At 38.5% G+C, this 20,792-nt stretch overlaps 1 protein-coding gene across 17 annotated transcripts in view; it reads left to right on the top strand.

The window, feature by feature from the left end:
- STAU2 (staufen double-stranded RNA binding protein 2) overlaps positions 1–20,792 on the top strand; it is a 298,260-nt gene that overhangs the window by 87,354 nt on the left and 190,114 nt on the right. For all 17 annotated transcript variants that reach the window (XM_046642545.1, XM_046642540.1, XM_046642546.1 and 14 more), the window contains 2 exons: positions 19,103–19,262; positions 20,518–20,625. In XM_046642545.1, coding sequence (XP_046498501.1) covers positions 19,103–19,262; positions 20,518–20,625 — 268 coding nt within the window. The remainder of the gene's footprint in view (positions 1–19,102; positions 19,263–20,517; positions 20,626–20,792) is intronic.

Below are 20,792 nucleotides of genomic sequence, written 5' to 3'. Positions count from 1 at the left end.
TACAGGTCTTCTGGCAATGAATTCTTTTAATTTTCATTAGCTGAAAATGTCTTTATTTTGCCTTCATTTTTGAAGGATGTTTTCAGTGAATACATCTTTTCAGTTGATAGCTTTTTTACTTGCAGCATTTTAAAGATGTTGTTCCACTGTCTTCTTGGCCTCAGTTTTTTCTCATGAGAAATCAACCATTTAAAAAATAAATAAATAAAAGCATAACTGACCAAAAGAATAAATAAATAAGGAAGTAAACCATCGTTTGAATTATTGTTCTCTGATTGCAATATATTGTTTTAGTTTTTAGCAGTTCAAGTCTAATGTGTCTTGTATGGTTGTTTTGTATTAATGTAGCTCACTTAACTTGTTGACCATGTAAATATGTCCTTTACCAAGAGATGTTTCAGGCTCCTATGTCTTTTAATATTTTTCTGCCTCCTTTTTTTCACTTCTTTCCTTCTGTTAGGTCTTTTAATATTGTCTCACAGGTCTCTAAGGCTCTGTTAGTTTTTTCAATCTTTTTTCCTCTTTGTTCTTTAGATTGTGTGATTTCTATTGCTTTATCTTGACTCCTTCGTAATCTCCTCTCTGGTATTATACCTATCTAGTGAATTTTCAATTTGAATATTATATTTTTCAGTTCTAGAATTCTCTTTTATTTTTTTTTTGGTGAGGAAGAATGACCCTGAGCTAACATCTGTTGCTAATCTTCCTCTTTTTGCTTGAGGAAGATTGTCCCTGAACTAACGTCTGGACCAATCTTCCTCTACTTTGTATGCAGGATGCTGCCTCAGCATGCCCTGATGAGCAGTGTGTAGGTCTGTGCCTGGGATCTGAACTCACAAACCCCAGGCCACTAAAGCGGAGCGTGTGAACATAACTAGTATGCTACCAGGCCAGCCCCGATTTGGTTGTTTTTTTATAGTCCTCTTCTGAGATTTCCCATACATTTATTCATTAAAAGCATATTTTCTTTCATGTCTTTGAGCATAGTATAACTTAGTCTGCTGATTCTAACATCTGGGTCATTTCAGGGTTGTTTTCTGTTGATTACCTTTTATTATGAGAATGGATAATTTTTTTCCTGCTTGGTATGTTGAGTAATTTTAGATTATATTCTGGACATTGTGAATCACATGTTGTAGAAACTAGATTCTAGTATGTTCCTCTGAAGTGTAGTAATTTTTCTAAGCAGGCAGTGAATTTGGCTGAAGTCTACCAACACCGTTTTTCAACATTGGCAGCAGCTCAAATTTCAGTCTCTTAGCCATGTTGCTTTGAGTCTGTCCCACGCCTGTGTGGCTCAGGGCTCCGGTGCAGATTTGGGCAGAGTTTCACACACAGAATTTGGGGCTCCTCTTTGATCTGTTATTTCTAGAATTTCCTCCTTATTTTTCAGTGACTAAGGTTGCTTTGAACCCTTATCTCTGGGGCTTCAAGCCAGTAAGGCTGTTTGTTGTCTACTGTCATTTTAGCTGCCCCATATGGAGCAGACTGGGATCTGTCCTCAAGTTTAAACTGTTTAAAAAAAAACAGGAAACTCATCCTGTGCTGTTCCCTTTTTTCCAGGTGTTAACTCCTTTCCAGTATCACCTGTTTTGTTCACTCTTCAGTGTCTTCAGATAATTGTTTTTTATATTTTGTTCAGAGTTTATAGTTTCCTTGAGGAGCATTGGTCCAATCAGAGCTTACTTGGCCATACTAGAAACAGGGCTCCTGTTTCATTTATTTATTTATTTGTTTGCTTGAGGAAGATTAGCCCTGAGCTAACATCTGCTGTCAATCCTCCTCTTTTTGCTGAGGAAGATCGGCCCTGAGCCAACATCAGTGCCCATCTTCTTCTATTTTATATGTGGGATGCCTACCACAGCATGGCTTGATAAGTGATGCATAGGTCCATGCCTGGGATCCGAACCAGTGAACCCCAGGCTGCCAAAGTGGAGCGCATGAACTTAACCACTAGGCCACTGGGCCGGCCCTTACTGTTTCATTTATTTTAAGAACTGTTTAGTATTCTGGTGTGTGATTGTTTTATAATTGAGTTAACCAATTCTGAATTCATGGACATTCAGTTTTTTTGAATGTTTTGCTGTGACAATGTTGTAGTATGTATCTTTGTACATACATTTTAGCCAAGTGTGAGATATTCTTATAGATACTTTGGTACATCAATAAATAAAATAGACATTCCTACCCTGATGAAGCTTATATTCTAGTTAGGAGAGATGGACAATAACAAATATATATAATAAGTGCATTCTGTTGTAGATCTGAAAATGAACATTGCTATGGACAACTGGGAAAGTCGAACAGAGTAAAGGATGAGGATTACAGTTTTAAGTAGAGAAGTCTTATTGAGAAGGTGAGATTTGAGCAGACTTAGGGAGGAGAGAGCATGAGCTTTGAGGCTCTCTGGGGGAGAAGCAAGAGGTCAGCCGTTCCCGAGGCCCTAAAGCGGAAACGCGTCTGGTGAGTTTGAGGAGCAGGCAGGAGGCCACTGTGGCTGGAGTGGAGTAAGTGAAGTGGTGAGTGACGTGAGTCGAAGTCAGTGGTGTGACTAGGAGCCAGATTTATGTGAGGCCTTGTAGGCCATTGTAAGGATGTTGACATTGACTATGAATGAGACATGGAACCATTGCAAAGTTTTGAGCAAATAGTGACATGATCTGACTTATATTTCGAAAGCATCACTTTAATGACTGAGAGAATAGTGAGGAAGGTATTACCATAATCCAGACTAAAGATGAAGCTGTTTTGAATCTTTTGGAGTTTTTTTGCTGATATAATTAGGTGAAAAATGACACTTCTTTGGTATTTTAATTTTCGTTTCTTTATGAATGAAGAGCATCTTCTCCTATGTGTAAAGTCGTTTATATTTCCTTTTCTGTGAACTGTGTTTATAACCTTCGCTTATTTTTCTATTGATTTAATTGTCTTTTTCCTGCTGATTTGTAAGTCTGGTGATTTCAATGGATAGCCAAGGGTGAAAACTACAGATCTAGCCTGTCGTCATCAATATGTCCCGCAGCCCCGTCAAAGTCATTGATCACGCCACATGTTGGGAAGTACTCGGAGCCCACCATCACAACCAAGTACGTCCACTCCTAGCACTTCCCCAGCTGGTCCCACATGCATCCTTTTATTCTGAACTCATCCTGCTGTGAAGCCTGATTTGCTTTACCCCCTCATAGCTTCGAGCCTGGCCCTTGCTGGTCCGGTTTCCTCCCTCCCAGTCATTCACTGTCACATTGAGAGGACTGTGGTAGTGTAGTGTAGTGGTTAAAGGGGGCTGTGGATACAGTCCACCTTCGTTTGAAACCTGACTCCACCCAGGCCATGTTACTTAACTTCTCTGTTCTTCAGTTTCCTCAGCTCTGAACTGGAAATCATAGTGGTATTTACCTCTTAGGGCTGTTGTGAGGATTGGCTGAGGTACTGTAGCTACAATGCTGACATAGAGTAAATTGCTCAGTAAATACCAGCTATGATCACTCCCTCAATTAACACATATTTATTGGGCTCCTTGTAAATGCTAGGTGTCATGCCAGATGCAAGACACCAGGACTTGAGTGAGTAAGACTCCCTTTTCCTCTACATATGAGCAGAAATCAGTCCCTTTACAGCCTTCCTAGAATTCCACCCCCAGAATAGTATGTGAATCATTCACTCTAAACTTTTTACTTTATTGAAGAAATTAATGTTCTAATACAGGGTTCACAAACATTTGAGGAGAGTCCTGTCCTTCTTAAATTTGAGAAGTAAAAGAATATACTTATTTTGATTTTATTCGAATTACATTTTGATAAAACAAGAGTCAAATGACAACTAAGATTCTGGGTTTAGCTCTCCATCTAGTTGGCTTCATCATAAGTTCACTGATTCTGAAGTGTTCAGTTTCTGGGCAGAATTTCTTGTGCGTTTCTGGGGTGATTTGGCTTCCTGAGAGACCACCATGGTCATGCTCTTGTCAGTCTTGATTACTCTCCTGCTTTGGAGTTCTCAGAGCCTTGGAGTCTCGGGTTGCATTGCAGGTTTCTCTCCTTGTCTCACAAGAAGTGTCCTTCTCCACAAATAAGATTGTATAGTCTCCTTTGCAGGCCTTTCTTTTGTTCTCTTGGGGGAGTTTTTCAGGAGAATAACAAAAAGAATAATAAGTAAAATTTGTTCAAGATGCATTCTTACTTTACTCCCATGTGGGTCTCAAATTTTTGGAATTCTCCATAGTGCTTCCTCAAGTCCTTTTGGAACATTGTGCACACTGGGTTTCAATGACTCATTGATTTTGCTTGACAACCTGTCTTTTTAAGAATATCTGGAAAGCTTTCTCCAAATCAGCTTACTAGTTGTCTACATATCCCATCTGAAAACAAAAATAAGGGTGAAGGAGAACGCTTATATGATGATGGACAAGAAATAATGTGCAGCTGAAATTTCACAATGATGTAGACTATGAACTCAATAAAAACAAAAAAACCCCGAAACAACAACAAAAACAAAAAGAAGACCGTCTTAGGTTCTGATCTTTCCTAAATCCAAATAAATTCTGTATGTTATCTTTCAATAACTTATATTTCTAATATAGTATAGTAAAATAGTCTTAATATCATACCTAATAGCATCAAGTATTTTTCACCTTTGTTTGTGTGTATGCTTTTTCTCTCTCTTTCTCGTCTCTCATCCCCCATCTCTCCTCCTCTCTCTCATTGAGATGAAAATGAGCAACTTCAGCTGTTTAGCCAACCTCTTTACCTCTGGGTCAGGGTTAGGATCTTATACAGTGATGTTTGGACTACAGTCATGCCCTGCATATGGACGTTTTGGTCAACGATGGACCACATTTACGATAGTGGTTCCATAAGGTTAGTAGCATATAGCTTATGTGTGTAGTAGGCTATTCCACCCATGTTTTCGTAAGTACACTATATGATGTTTGCACAACAACAACGTCACCTAATGACGCATTTCTCAGAACATATGTCTGTCGTTAAGCGAGACATGACTGTATATATTTAATTATTTCAGGTATTATTCTCATCATGGCTTACTGCTTTTCTCAGTTCAGGCTTCCTGGGAGCTTGTTATTCACTAGTTTCCCAGGCTTTTTCTTGGCTTTAGTTATCAGAACCTTGACCCACTCACTTTCTTTATTTTCTTACTATTTGTTGACATTCTCACATTCTCAGGTCAAGACGCACTTCTCCAAAGATAAATGAGTTACTAGACTCTTACGCTGTGGTTGACTGACAGGTCACAGAACAGTCTATATAGATAGAACATAACCCCAAACATGTAAATAAATGTCCTTTGAGACTTAAGACAAAGAGAATTTAAAAAGCTGTAGTAAAAGTAACATTATTCATTATGTTACATTAAATTCTTCTGATTTATTTAGTTGATTTTTACTGGTTTTCATAATATCTGAACTTACCAGTTTATCTCCTGAACACTTGCTGTTGTTTTGAGGTACATTGGCATTCTTGAATGACTGATAAGCCAAATGTCGGGTTTCTTAGGGAGGCACGAAGTGGTGTTCTCCCTGGTGTGGTACGAGCACTGGCAGAGGATGCCACTGAGCATGTGAAATGAAAGGCTAGAGATCAGCCAGCATAACTGCAGGCCTTGTCTGCACCTCCCCCAAGCAGACATCATCATGTGGAGCTTGTGGATGGTCCCGAGGTTTGAGGAGCTGGTGGCAAAGCCCCTAGGTTATTTATAGGGAAGGACAAACAGCACAAGAGGTGCTGGAGCATCATAGAAACACTGTGACATGTCTTAAGAAGTTTTATGGGCTGGTTGCCATGAAAGAAGGAGGGCAACTGTGATTTCCTCCTACGTTGTGGCCCAGTGTGTAACTTGTCCAGAGTTACATGGCCAGTGAAGGACTGAACTGGCTCTCCAGCCCAGAGTTCTGTGTCTCCAAAGTTTTTTTCTCTACACTATGCTAACTCATGTAAACATTGGCTCCTTGGGAATATTAGGATATCACGACAGACTTATTTAAGAATATTCTCAGAAGCTATTTTGCCCACAGAAAAGAATTTGCAGTGTGACTAAAATGCAATCTCTTAGCCATATTGTGAGTAGGAATAAGCCGTCATAATCAGAGGTCAGAGCTGTTAGCCTTTCAAAGCTCTAAGTATTACTAGACCTGTTCCCATGTGTTGTAGTCAGACGGAACATCAGCGTCGTATCTTTACCAATATCATCTTTCTTGTTTGCTGCCGTGTTTTTGCTTTCGAGTACATGGCAGAGATAAAGAGGTTTTTTTAATTAATTAATTATTTTTTTTCCTTTTTCTCCCGAAAGCCCCCCGGTACATAGTTGTATATTCTTTGTTGTGGGTCCTTCTAGTTGTGGCATGTGGGACACCGCCTCAGCGTGGTTTGATGAGCAGTGCCATGTCCGTGCCCAGGATTCGAACCAACGAAACACTGGGCCCCCTGCAGCGGAGCGCGCAAACTTAACCACTCGGCCACGGGGCCAGCCCCAAGAGGTTTTGATGATTAGTATACATCCTGGAATAGGACACATTTCACACTGACTCATTGATGAAAAGCATACCTAGATTATGTGCAGCAATCCAGGGAAAGGAGAGCATAGATCACTGCAGTCCACATAGGATTCCCCAGAGGATTTGTGCAGAAAAATTTAAAAATTAATTGGAAATGACTAAAAGTTAAATTGTTTAGTGTTACTTCAAAGTACTTGTGGTTAAAAGTAGGCGAGTTTTCTAAAAGTCCCAGGTACTCTTCTCTAGCAGAAAGGTGCTTTTTACACTTATTATACTGTAAAAGGATCTAGGTAGTTGAGCAAGTCCTTTTTCCCATTTCTTTGGAAAAAAGTCTTTGAATCAGATGATAGTTTTGGCTCCAAAGGATCTGTATAATTCCAAAAATCATCTAGTATGAATTATAATAAAATGCCAAAGTGTATTACCAATAGCAGAGGAAGTTTCTGAGACCCTTAAATGACTATTATCAATAATCTGAGACTACCTGTATTGCCTGAATCTATCTGATGTAGCATATCTCCATGTAGCAATTCCAGCTAATAAATTGTATTTCTACTTTCAGTTTCTATGAAGTCACCCAAAACTATGCAAATTTTAAAATATATACGTCCTTCTAATGATTGTGGGAATATGAAACAAAATGATTATCCATTTGATTAATCCTTACTGCAGGTGAGAGGATAAAATGTATTTTATAAAATAGTTGGTTAAATGTCCCTATTCCTTGGCATACATGTTTAGATGTTGAATTATAATTTTTATGATGTGTCAGAGCCAACATTTTCCTATAGAAATAAAACTCAAGATTTAATATTGGGCAACAGTGGGAAAATGAGATTTAGTATGAAAATATTTGCTTTATGTAAACCTTTTTATGAATGCAGCTAATGCATAAGTGAAGTCAAGCTGTAAAAACAATTAGCTGGTAAAATGCCAAGTAAATTTTTTATATTCTACTGAGTACCTGTTAACTACACATTATTGTTATCATTAAACTATATGCAAATATACAGCTAACTAGATTCACTTAGATTTGGGTAAAAAAGATAAAATACTAGAAGTATGCAGAAAGTATAATTACTGTTTGCATCTCCAAACAAAGCACATTAATCTTTCTGCAATACCGCTGATGTAATGTCTCCATGTTACTTTTGGGAGTATTTGAAGTGGGCAGGCATCCAAGGTTGATAGTTAATTCTGATCAGCAAAGGCACTGGAGTAGATGTCTGGTTTGGACATTGTAGCAAAGCAAACAATTTCTAAAGCTCTTGGAAGATTCCAGTGCAAACACAATCATCCATTTCAATCTCTTATTCTAGACATTACAAAATTTATTTATCCAAAAAGGATGTGAAATCCCTTCTAAAAAATATTATCTGATAGGTTTTTTTTTTTTAATTTAAACTTCTGAAAGCATATACTTTTTGGTTTAAGATAACAAGGAAACAGAAGCATTTAAAATATTTCCTAGAACCAGTTTCAGGGACCATTTTGTTGCTGGAAAGGACTTGAGAGATTCTCTACACTAATGGTTTTCAAAGAACTCAGACAACCCTTAACCAAAGATGATCTGTTGATGGAACTGAATAATGAGAATCTTGTTACAACTCAAAGAAAAAATAAGCCATATTTTCCATAATTTTCTTAAACTTAGGCATTGGCTGTTAGACTACTAGCATGCTGTATTTAGTAAATACATATTAAAACTTAAAGTTGTACTTCTTTAAAACACATTACCAATGTTTTTGAAGTGCATTTTGGACTTCAAAAGCGCACACACACACATATATCTATTTGAAAATTGTCCCTAGGTAAATACACAGATATACCATGATATTTTGTGAAAAATACAGTAATTTCCTCCTGGTTTTCCACTTGAGTAAGGTCAAGAAGTTGGTACAGACAAAATCTTTCCTATTACTTATGAGTCTTAGAGAGAGTAAGTCCTCTTAACCAAAGTTGTTATGGATCTAGTAGTTGGAACTTAAATCCAGTTGATCTTAGCGTAAATCCAAGATCTTTTCCTCTATCCACACACTCTCAGTGTTTATTTACTCCAAGTTTATAAAAAGTTTTTGGCAAACATTTTTAATTGTATTCCTTAAAATGTTAAGTAATCTTCATTGCATTCAAGATAAAAAGCTTTTAGCAGATTAATTAAACAGGTAACCTAGAGAATGCACAGACTCTTAACTAAGGCAGAGTGCCTAAAACTGCATATCTCAAAGTGTGTTTCGTAGAATATACATGCTAGTTCACTAAAAACGGTGTTTCATTACCAGAATATTTAAGAAACACTGTCTAGTGTATTTCCCGCTTTAAGGCATTATGGTGCAAACAACATAAAGCTTATAAGAAGGCAGTTCGTTAACCTTATATCTATCTTACCAGTATGTATCCAACATGAGAAGTTAGAAAAGGAACAACAAAATAAGTCTGAGGAAGGAAAATGAATGCAGAAATAGATTAATTAGAAATCAGAAGAAGAATAGGAAAAACTTGTGGAATCCAATATCTTAGGAAGAACCAGTAAAATATATATATAAATATGTAATCTAATCAAGGTAAGCAAATGTGAGTTTAAAGCACAAATGTGCACAATATAGTCTGATAATGGGGGGAAGACTACAGGTGCACAGGGAATGAAAATTCTCACAAAGGGCTACTTTGTTCAACTTAGGAAATACATAAAATTGTTTCACTATTAGAAAATATGTTAATAAAATTCACCTTATTAAGAGATAAAAAATTAAAATTGTTAAATATACACTGATGCTAAGAAGACATTAAAAAATTGATTCTTTTTGAAAACTTAATAGGTTGTAATTGAGTACTTCTTGAACATTATAAAATATATACTCTATGGATGCACACACATATAGCCTTCTCCCCACTCACACACCCATCCCATCTCAGCCCAATCCAATAGCCAGCATTAATCTTAATGAAGATACACTAGCCGCATTCCCATTAAAGTAAGAAACAAGACAAGAACATCCGTTAGTTGCTATTTAGTATTCTTTTGGAGGTATGGACCAATACAGTTAGAGAAAATAAAAGGAATAAAATGTAGAAAGAAATAGGAAAAATTGTCACTTTTTTTTCCCAGCAGATATGATTATCTGGAAAATTGCAAGAGAATCAACTAAAAACCTATGAAAGGCAGCAAGAGAATTCAATAAGGGAGATGAGTACAATGTTAATATTCAGGAATCAAAAGCCTTCATATATTCACAAACGTGGGAAGGGAAGAAGACACGTGTAAGGGGGTGCTTCTCAATCTTTGGCATGCATAAAAGTCATGAGGCTGTTTACTGGTAGGGAGATTCCTGGACACCACCCCAACAGTCCGATTCAGTCAGCCCTGAATCTGCATTTTAACAGGTATTCCTAGACCCCACCAAGAGAACTCTGATGGGCTCTGTGTGGGGCGTCTGAGAAATGCTGCCCTCGGGAACTCGCATTCTGGCAGCACCCTGCCTTATTTCTGCTCACTTTCACAGTGCTGTCTGTGGTGCCAGTCATCTACCCATCTTAGACGACGTGCGGCAGGACGCGGAAGGACACAGTGACAGAAGCCTCTGGAAGGAGAGCCCCCATAGGTTGCTCTGCCAGAGACCCTTAACAATTACCAAGTGGAAACACTTCCAGCACTGCTCTGCTGGTCAGCCACCACACGGGACACATGCATTGCTGCTCCTGCTCCATGCTGTCTGTCCAGCGGGAGGGCAGCGGGTAGGGCGACGTCCTCTGTGATCTGTGCTTTGGAAAAACGTTGAGCAAGAAGCTCCAGGATGGGTGCACCCTTCACTAACCTGCCAGATCTGGTGGGGCTGTATTTCAATGGAGTTTATCACTCATTCACAGTCCTGTAGTCCGTTACTTCCTGTGTTCTCTTGCACCTCCCAGTTTGAATGGTCACTCATGCTTGGCGAAACTGTAACTGGTTAAGTCCAGCTCCTCTGACTCTGCACTGACACCCAGGAAGCTACAGAAGAACAACTGTGCTGACTAGTTCCATCTTGGAATAGTGACCACAATCCTTAAGTGGACTTTCAGCGCTGACTGCAATCCTACTGTATTCTCCTAGTCAATTCAGTGTCCTCTTTTCAGAGATGACTTGCCTAGGCTATGCAGGGGCCCGCCAGCTGCTTTCTTGCCTGTCTTTGGGCAAACAGCAGCGAGAGACTTTGAAGTCATAAGTCAGATTATGTCACTCCCCTACTTAAAAACCTTCCAGTGGCTCCCAGCACGTGTGAGATTAAGTTCTGATTTGCTGCCTGGCTACTTCTCAGACCTAGTTTCCTACCACTCACCCCTTGACTGACTGCTTTCCAGGTATGAGCAAACTGGCTGTTTCAATGCCAATTGAAATGCCCAATGTGTTACCTCCCCAGGGCTTTTGTACTTCCTCTTCCATTTTCTTGGAATACTTTTCCCTCCAGGCATTCCCTTGCCTAGCATTTTTACTCCGTCACCTCTTTAGGCATTTGAGTCACCTCCTAAAGGAGCCCTTATTACTCTGTTCCCTTACTCTGCTTTATTTTTCTTCCTAGCCTCAGTTGATGTTCTTCCTAGTTGATATTATTTTATTAATTGATTGTTTGATTGTCTCCTGAGGGTGGTCCACCATCCCTTGGGACTAAAACAGTCCCTGACATGAATTACACCCTTAATAAATATTTTTTTGAACTAATAATTTAGTTTACATATCTGCCTGGCAATCAAACAAGGGCAGGAAGAAAACCAGGTCATTAATTTCCCAGAGTGCAAAGGGAGGGCTGCCTCTTATTCCCTCCCCTTCAATTTGGTAGGCTTATTTCTGGGAGTCTGCCAAGAATGTAAATAGGAGTAGGTGAGATCACCTAGGAAGACTGTCTTATCTATGAGAAACAGAAGATTGAACCCTAGGGAACATCAACATTGTTTGAAAAGATTGTTTTTTATTGAGGTATAATTCACATAACCTAAAATTTACCTTTTTAACCATTTTAAAATGTTCACTTCTGTGGCTTTTATTACATTCACAGTGATGTGCAACCATCACCAATATCTAATTCCAGAACATTTCATCTCCCCCAAAAGAAACCCCATACTCATTAACAGTTACTCCCCATTCCCCTTTCCAGCCTCTGGCATATGAGCCATAAGAGTAAAGAATTTGTACCATGTCGCTGACACTAGCACCACAATAGGACTATTGTTTAATCTCATCTGCTTTCTGTCTCTATGGATTTGCCCATTCTGAACATTTCTTCTAAATGGAGTCATACAATATGTAGTGTAGCCTTTTGTGTCTAGCTTTCACTTAGCATAATATTTCCAAAGTTCATCCACATTATAGCATGTGTCAGTACTTCATTCCTTTGTATGGCTTGATTCATCAGTTAATGGCCCTCCGGGTTATTTCCTCTTTTGGTCTAGTATAAATAATGCTGCTATGAACATTTGTGTACACGTTTTTGTTTTAACACCTGTTTTAGTATCTCTTAGGTTTATATATCTAGGAGTGGAATTGATGGGTCAAATGGTAACTCTATGTTTAACCACCAAACTTTTTTCCATGGTGACTGCACCATTTTACATTTCCACCAGAGTGTACGAAGGTTCCAATTTCTCTACATCCTTGTCAACACTTGTTTTCTGTTTTTGTTAGTTTGACTCTAGCCATCGTAATGGGTGTGAAGTGTATCTCATTGTGGTTTTAATTTGCAGTTCCCTAATGGGAACATCAACATTTAAGCATGGACTCCGGAAAGGTGGGTTAAGAGAGGAGACAAAGACTATGAGAAACTAGTAGGACTGCAGTCAAGTGGGTCTCCTGGACTTATAGTGCCCCCAGCATTCTCTTTGGTAACCCATGTGACCATTGGCCTACAGAGATCTTCAACATCTGCCAGATCTCTTGTATCTGGTTTGACTTAAATTGCTTGATGTTCCAAGTCTGACATGACTTCTCCAAAAGCTTATAGGTAGTACTTCTGCATTTTATAATGCTTATTTATGCAGTTCATTCAGAGGCAGCATAGTGTAGAGATGAAGTCTCTTGAGTGAGACTGCCTGGGTTAAGTATTGTGGCCTTGGGCAAGTTAGTTATCATCTCTATTCCTCATTTCCTTATATGTAAAATGATGTTGGGTTGCTATGGTGACTGAATGAGATTGGTCTTTAAAGTGCTTGGAATAGTGCCTGGCACATAGTGAGGGCTTTGTATGTTTTTTCTGTAATCACGGTAATGGTGATGGTGGTGATGATGATGATGATTTATCTAGATAACCATATAGGACAAGGGCGAAAATAGGTTGATGCTGGATCCAAGTGTGGAATTGAGGGATTGTGTGTTTACAAAATGGGCTCTTTGATGACATGCTCTGCTTTCCATAGTCCTATTGTGGTGCTAGTGTCAGCAACACAGTATAATTGTTTACTCTTACGGTTCATATTCTATATTCCAGAAGTCATTCCACTTAGATTTATATTTTGAACACAGATTTACCTTTACTTGTTTGGGCAGGGATAGACTTGCTACAATTAAATATTTTCTTCTGTTTATACTTCAGTACAACCATATTATTTTTTAAAACTGGAAATTATGAAAGGAAAACATCATTTATAATTCCATCACTTCAAGACACCCTATCCCAGCTTTTCGTGCATATCTTTCTGTATTTTTCTTTAGATATTTTAAACATAATTACCGTAATTCTACAAATAGAATATAACATTTTTACACCTCTTTTAAAGCTTATTTTCAGCTGCTCTGTGAATCTTTCCTAATAGGTCCTAATTTTTGAAATTCTTCAACACTTAACATTCAGATCCCATAAAAGATACATTTTCAGAATTTATAGATGTGAATAGAGAAAGAACCGTCTCCTATCTAGACATTTTATATACATACAAGCTTGAAAATGTGCCAAGGACTATTTTATAGCTTTATGATAAAACATATTATTTTTCGTAGCAAGAAAAAGAATACTTAGCAGTGCCAAAAAGTGTACAGAGTCAAAATAATCAACATGTCATTTGAATTCTAAGTTTTGGCCTTTAGGGTTTTTTAAACATAGATTCTGCAAATATTTTACAGATAAGTAAACTGAGATAGAAAGATTAAGTGACATTTCTGTTTTCAGTCAATGTTAGAAATAAACACAGAAATCCAAAGCCTCTCCTTATTAGATCAGAAGATAACGTATTCATATGTTTTAAGACATAAACCTGTAGAGGAGATATGAACGCTTAAGCTGTGCTGAGATTTATGGATAATGCTATCAAATAAAATGAGGCAATCATTTTTCAATTTTTAAAAGTTCTGATGTTATTTGGAATGTGTCTTTCTCTCCTTGTAAAAATGATGCTTAGGAAAGTGGAGATGTTGGAGAATAAGGCAGTCGTGGAATGGTAGGGGGCACATGTGGATTTCAGTTGTTTAGAAAGATAACACAAAGTGAGTCCATGAAGAGGGCATTAATGAAGTGACTTTGGGGGGATGGCGAGGACATATGATATAGAAAGTTGTTATAAACAACAGTCAAATGTAAGAAAAAGAATAGGAATACTTGTATAAGAATGTAAAATCTTCCCTTGGCGCAAAAAACCCCACAAAACTGTATAAGGATTGTCAGGTATTAATTCAAAGGAAGCAAATATACATTCTTTACGTATTTTTGTATTGACTTGTGATGTCTTGAAGACAGACCAGAGGTAAAGACTTTTTGGGGATCTAAAGAGAGGGAAGCTTTTTAAAATTTTTATTTGAAATTTTATTTGTTTGTGTCCTTTTTGTAAGATTTCCAGCAGACAGAGGGCAAAGGCATGGGGAACAGAAGGGCTTACGAGCAACCTTTATAAAATTTAGATTGTTAGGCAGTGTGGCGCATGGCACCCATTATTCTGACTTTTCGCTCCTGATGGGTCACTCAGTTGTGTCTATTTTTGATCTTGCTTGGCTTGACGTACTGTAAAAACATAGAATTTCATCATAGGGTTCTGTGTATTTCAGCAGCTATTCAGTAAAACGCCTCTGAAGTCTATCAGTGGACCTTGGGTTTAGAAAGGACCTTTGCATTAGGTTCTCTGGCCTGCTAAAGACATAGCCAGTTTAATAAACAAATATGAACCAAAACAGAAGAGAATAAAGCAGATTTTCAGGAGACTACTTAAGAGTTTCCTGAGCTCTGAAGTTAGGCTGACTTGAGTTTGACTCCCAGCCACTCTTTTGGGGAGATTTGTTACCTCTCAAGGTAACCATGGGGACGTCAGTCTCACCAGGGTGCTGTGAGGATTAAATGAGAAAGAAATGCAAGAAACCTAACCCTGGTGCTACAAGGAATGTATGTGGTCCTTTGCTTGCATGGATTTGAAAGTACTTGTCCAGTCTCATAAGCCATATTGTAGGATGTGGTAATATCATGGAGCAGTGGCTCTCAGACTTCAGTGTGCCAAGTCTCACCAGGGAAACTTGTGAAGTGAAGGTTCTTGTTCCATCCCCAGAGACTGAGTCAGTGATCAGGGTTGGAGCACAGGAATCTGCTTTTTTAACAAGAACTAAAGATGATTCTGATAAAAGTGGGATCACACTTTGCAGAATACACTTTGGAGGCTGTGGGTAGACATCATTTGACGCTGGAGCTTTAATAGCTTGGACGGGTGAGTTTTCATGGCTCATCTTTTAACAGTAATCACTATGGGGATCTAAGCGTTGACCACAAAATTATAATTGAGAAAAATCATTCAAGAATGGCAATGCAAGATTAGGTAAATAGATACTAATTTGTAAAAATATGTACATCACTTATTATAGGTACTTTACCAAAAATGAGCTTCATGTGTGAAGTGAATAAAAATAGAAAAATGAGCTTCATGTTTAAAGTAAATAAAAATAGAAAGAGGAACTCCATTAAATAGAACGTCAACCTTTAAAGTTAGTAAACTTTGAGTGTTTTTTTACCAAATGAAATAAACTTTTCGAGAACAGGACCTAACATACAAAAAAACATTCTGTATCATCTTTCTTATAATTTAATCTGGGTGCTGTTAATGAGATTGCTCTGGTTAGTCTTAATTGTCACGATGATGTGAGGAGATGTGATATATAAGGTATTCAAACCACGGGGGGTAGATATTTAGGAATCATTGTTAAGTAAGAAGATGGAGTGAAACTGGAATGAAACGAGTCAGGCGTCCGGTCTTGGTATTTCCTGTTGTTAGTGCTAGAATGTTCTATTTTTTAATGTTCAGAATACGACATACCCAATTTTCCCTCTGATATTTATACAATATAATTTATGTATACATATGCATCCACATGCACACACACACACATATATAGAGCCATATTTGATGACTAAAAAGGAAGAGACCCCAAGGGCTCTTTAGTGTGCAATTAATATTTTGGTCAGAAAATCAGCAGATTGTTTCAGTATGGTTATGTGTTATGACATCATATTCCAGTAAAGTTATAATGAACAGAAATTTTGTTTGTCTCTGTGGCCAACCGAAATGAGTTTTGTAATTGTCAGCAGGCCTTGGTGATTATGGTGGCGCCCACTCCCTCTACTGTAGTTAAAGGTCTGTTAGCATTCCAGTTGTGGACCTCTACTTTCAGAAGTCTATAATTAATTGTAAACATTTGCTCTATGGTGAAAGCTTGCCATATAAGATCTCAGTGCAGGAATAAATTTGTGATTTCAGGTTGTCTGTCTTAAAGTTTTATAGTGGAACCAGTTAAAAATATGCGTAAAAGTTCTGTGGAGGTGGGAAAACTGAATTTTGTGGACACAAAGTGAAGATAACCTGCATTTATCATATTGGTCTATCAAAATTCCTGCATTAAAGGGATCTAAAATTAAATAGGTAATAGGAAATTGTGCACTTCAGTACACCAGTTATTGTAATCAAAGAGCAAAAAAGATTGTGGTTTCTAATGCTTTTTAATCTTTGCGTGTTAAAAATAGTCCTTTACAATAAGTGATTTTTTTCTTCTTTTAACTTTTTTATGTTTGCCAATTAAAAATGAGAGCATATGACATATAATAAAAACACTTTTAAAATACTTTATCTTAAAACAAATTAATAGAAAACTGTGGGCCAAGAAAATTGACCTTAAGAATTTGAAACAGTGATTTTTTTTTTGTTTTTCATAGCCTGGATTTCTCCACTACGTTTGACACTGTTGATTATGCCTTTCCCTGACATTGTGTTGTAATTTCTTTTCTGACTCTGACCCTCTTTCATCTCCTTCACTGCTGTCTATTATTTCCCCTGCCTTTTGATCATGGGCATTAATCAGCTCCTAGCCTTGGGCTCTCTTTTTTTGGTTCCTTTACACTTGCCCTTTGCAGGTGCTTATCCACTCACATGGTTTCAGTTACTGCCGCCTAAATCTGCATCTTCAGTCTCGATGTACATTTCCAGTCCCTCACCTTCAGGAAACCTTCACTGATTAGTGCTGTCTGCCTGGTGAATTCTTATACGATGGATTCTGTCCAGTTTATCTCAGGTTGGATATAGAACACTGCCACTTGGCTGTCCACTAATCATCTAATACTTACTAGGACCTCGATTAGACTGCTCTTTGCTTGGAAATAGATATTTTTTTGACCCTGGAGTGATTTTTAACTTAGTTTTTTAGTGTTACAGTTATGGATCCGCCACTCCATCAAAATCAATCCCACTAGTTTTGCTAAATTGTCCAATTCAATGGTCGTATTTCTCAGTCATCCTTTTACTTGACCTGAGAGTAGCATTTGACACAGTCGCCCCCTCTCTCCTCCTAGATAGACTTTTTCCCATTTGGCTTTTAGGAAGGACACCATGCTTGCCTGGTTTTCCTCCTTTCACTCCCTCCCACTGAGTTATCACTGTCTTGTGGCTTTGAATTCCATTTCTACATATTGATGATTCACACATTTTATCTCCATGTTAGACCTCTTTGCTGGAGTCCAGACTCATAAATCTGTCCATTTGACATCTCCACTTGGGTGTCTACCAGGCTGAATAATTTAACATCTCCAAACCAGAGCTGCTGATATCTACCCCCAGTAAACTCATTTCTTTTGCAGTCTTCATCAGCTCAGTATATGGGCACTCCATTTTCCAGTTGCTGAGGTTAGAAACCTGGGGTCATCCTTGACTCCTCTCTCATATTCCATAGGTCGTCCTTGGGTAAGCCCATCATCTCTACTTTTGAAATTCATCCAGAATCCAACTACTTCTCATCTCTTCCACTGCTACAACCCTGGTTCAGGCCACTGTTACCTTTCCCCTGTAATATTGCTGTCACCTCCTAAGAGATCTCCTTGCTTTGATCATCATTCCTGTGTAGTCTGTTCTCAACATAATAGTCAGATGATCCTTCCAAAATGTCAGTCCGATCATGTCACTTTTCTGCTCACAACTTTCTAATGCCTGGCCATTTCACTAGGGAAAAGTCAGATCCTTCCAGTGATTTCTAAGGAAGGCCCTATGGAGTCTGGCCACCTCTCCTCTCATCTCTTACCTCTCCTTCCCTCACTCCCTCAATTCTAACCAGATGGGCATCTTCCGAATTACTTGACCACACTCGGCACACTGCTGCCTCAGGGCTTTGCACTCAAGTGTTTTCTCTGCCTCAAGTGCACTGTTGCAGATATCTGTGTGGTTTCCTCCCGCACTTGTTTCAGGTCTCTACACAGCTGTCGTCTTCTCAGTGAGACCCTCCCTGGCACCCTGTCTAAAACCCAGCTCCCTGACACTTCTGAACCTTTCCTTCGTCTATTTAAATAGATAGTCTACGTATTTATCTTTTTGTTGTCTGTCTTCCCCAATATAATGTGTATTTTTTTCATTGTCATATTCCTGTGCCATATAAAAGGTACTCCATAAATAATTGTTGAATTAATGGATTTTAGTGCATATCCTCTTAATTTCTTCTAGGTTTATTCTTTCTTCTTACAGCCCCTTTTATCCCCTCATGTCTGCATCATTGCAGCTTTCTAGTCGTGTCTCCTTACCTTAGTCTCGTTAAACACAAACCTGCTAAAAATTTTCACCTTAAATACATTTTATTATGATACTTGGTGCTTAAGAGTTGTCTTAAACTCCCTGTTCTTCCTTACATTGAATCTGATCTCCTCATGGCTTTGGATTGGTAGCTCCATCTCTCTGCCCCTCCTGTTTTTCATCACACCTGTCTTCTGCTGAAGCCACCGTAATCTGCATGTTGTCACCCAAATGGACTGGCTCATCTCCAGCCTGTGCGGTGGCTTCCCATCCAGCAGTACCAGGCCACCGGGCTCACTTCTGTCAAAATCTGACTGAAAACTTCCCTCCAGAAAGCCTTCTATGATATAATCAATTTTTACTATATTAATTTGTGTTTAATGTTGTTTTCTATAGTATGTTTTTCATGAAGATCAATGTATACTCTTTATTCTCTATAGATATATTCACATATTTTATCTTTTATAGGTAAATTCATGAGGTTAAAACGTTACTGGGGTTAATTAGAGGGTATGGTACGTTATATGGTTGATATCATTTTAAAGCAAACAAATCTTAATGATTATAGAGCGATTTTATTGGAATAACATTAATATTTTCATTTTCTTATTTTAGGTATCATTGCCCAATGCCCAAGATCTTTTATGTTCAGCTGACTGTAGGAAATAATGAATTTTTTGGAGAAGGAAAGACTCGGCAGGCTGCTAGACACAATGCTGCAATGAAAGCCCTTCAAGCATTGCAGAATGAACCTATTCCAGAAAAATCACCTCAGGTGCGGGCCTGCGTCGACAGTCTCTTTCTTGCAGTTCCCCAGTGAGGTTATTGAGAAGGCAAATAAATGCATTTTTCCAAATAAAAGAAATAATCTCTTCCGATAGGAGAGAATACTAAAGTGGTGATCTGCTGTGACTTGCTTCTCGGATGACCTGTCTACTGGGCTAGACCCCCATGTTCCTGCTGGGATGGCCTTACCTTTGAGAACCTTGGTTCAACTACAGAGTTCGCTTCCCAGGCAGCACGCAATTTGGGGATGTGAACAAGGATGAGAAATAACTTTCACTTACCTTGCATTTAAGGCGACCTTTATTGAGCATAGATAACGTCGTATTAATCTAGAATCAAGGAATTTAAAGGGCAGGAGATCTTTATGGATTTTTCAGTCCTACTTTATTTTACCAATGAGGATGTTGAGTCTAATCTTGGGGAGTTTCACCCATTCTCGTGGCTCTAGCTGCTTTCTTGATGGGCTCCAGCTCAGGCACGTCTTCTAAGTCACCTTCCTATGAGTTCTCCATGTAGTTATTTCAGACTGTACAGTTCAACCTCTGCACGTCCCCCTTCCTCAAACCCATTATTCATCCCCCTTTGAGATTTATCATAGTTAATGGCAGAGTTAGGTATTTTTCTCCTTGTAAATTTTCATTATGACTCTTATCTGCTTGCTTATCTGTTTTCCCACTAAGTCATAAGCTTCTTGGCAGCAGGAATACTATCTCTTGATCTCTTTATCTCTAACACTTACACTGTGTTCAGCGTATATGAGGCCCTCCAGAAGTGTGTGTTAAATAAGTGGATAAGTAAATTAGTACCAGAGCCAGGCACAGAGCTCCAAAATCCTGGTTTGCATCCTGTACTCTTTCTACAACTTAGTCTTCGTAGAAGATTAAAGATCATATTAGAACATCAGTGGCGACATTGTGGGGGCGGTGGAGGCGGGGGCGCCTGGAGATCTTTAAAGAGAACTGGGTTGGGGGATGTAGGATAAACTCGAATTAGTGTACAGTTGAGTAAAAAATTGCCACACTCAGCATTTATCCTTTTACTTTAAGGGAAAAAACTGAAAACCAAATGACAAAAAGCCTCACCGCCAAGCCCTGAACTACTGTGGTTACATGGGAATCCACAAGATCCAGGCTCTGGTTTCCTGTTTCTTTACTGTATTTTAGATCGGCCTGCTTGGTTGTAGAATATGTGTAAAGTTTGTTACCGAGTGAAGATTCAACATCATCTTCTTTTTTGTGATTTAGAATGGCGAATCAGGAAAAGAGATGGATGATGACAAAGATGCAAATAAATCTGAGATCAGCTTAGTGTTTGAAATTGCTCTGAAGCGAAATATGCCCGTCAGTTTTGAGGTACGTGCTCAATAGAGATCTCGCAGTTTCCCCACCTCACCGCTCCTCATTATTTTAAACAAACAAACAAGTAAACACAGTTGAACAGCATACTAGTATCCTGAAGGAGTTAATGTGCTTCCTCATATCCAGACTCTCTGTCGTGAAATGTTATAGGCCCTGGGGAA

This window comes from Equus quagga, chromosome 16 (genome assembly GCF_021613505.1).
Source record: "Equus quagga isolate Etosha38 chromosome 16, UCLA_HA_Equagga_1.0, whole genome shotgun sequence".
NCBI lineage: Eukaryota > Metazoa > Chordata > Mammalia > Perissodactyla > Equidae > Equus > Equus quagga.
The sequence above is the reverse complement of the archived record's forward strand: the minus strand, read 5'-3'. Positions and strand labels throughout refer to the sequence as shown.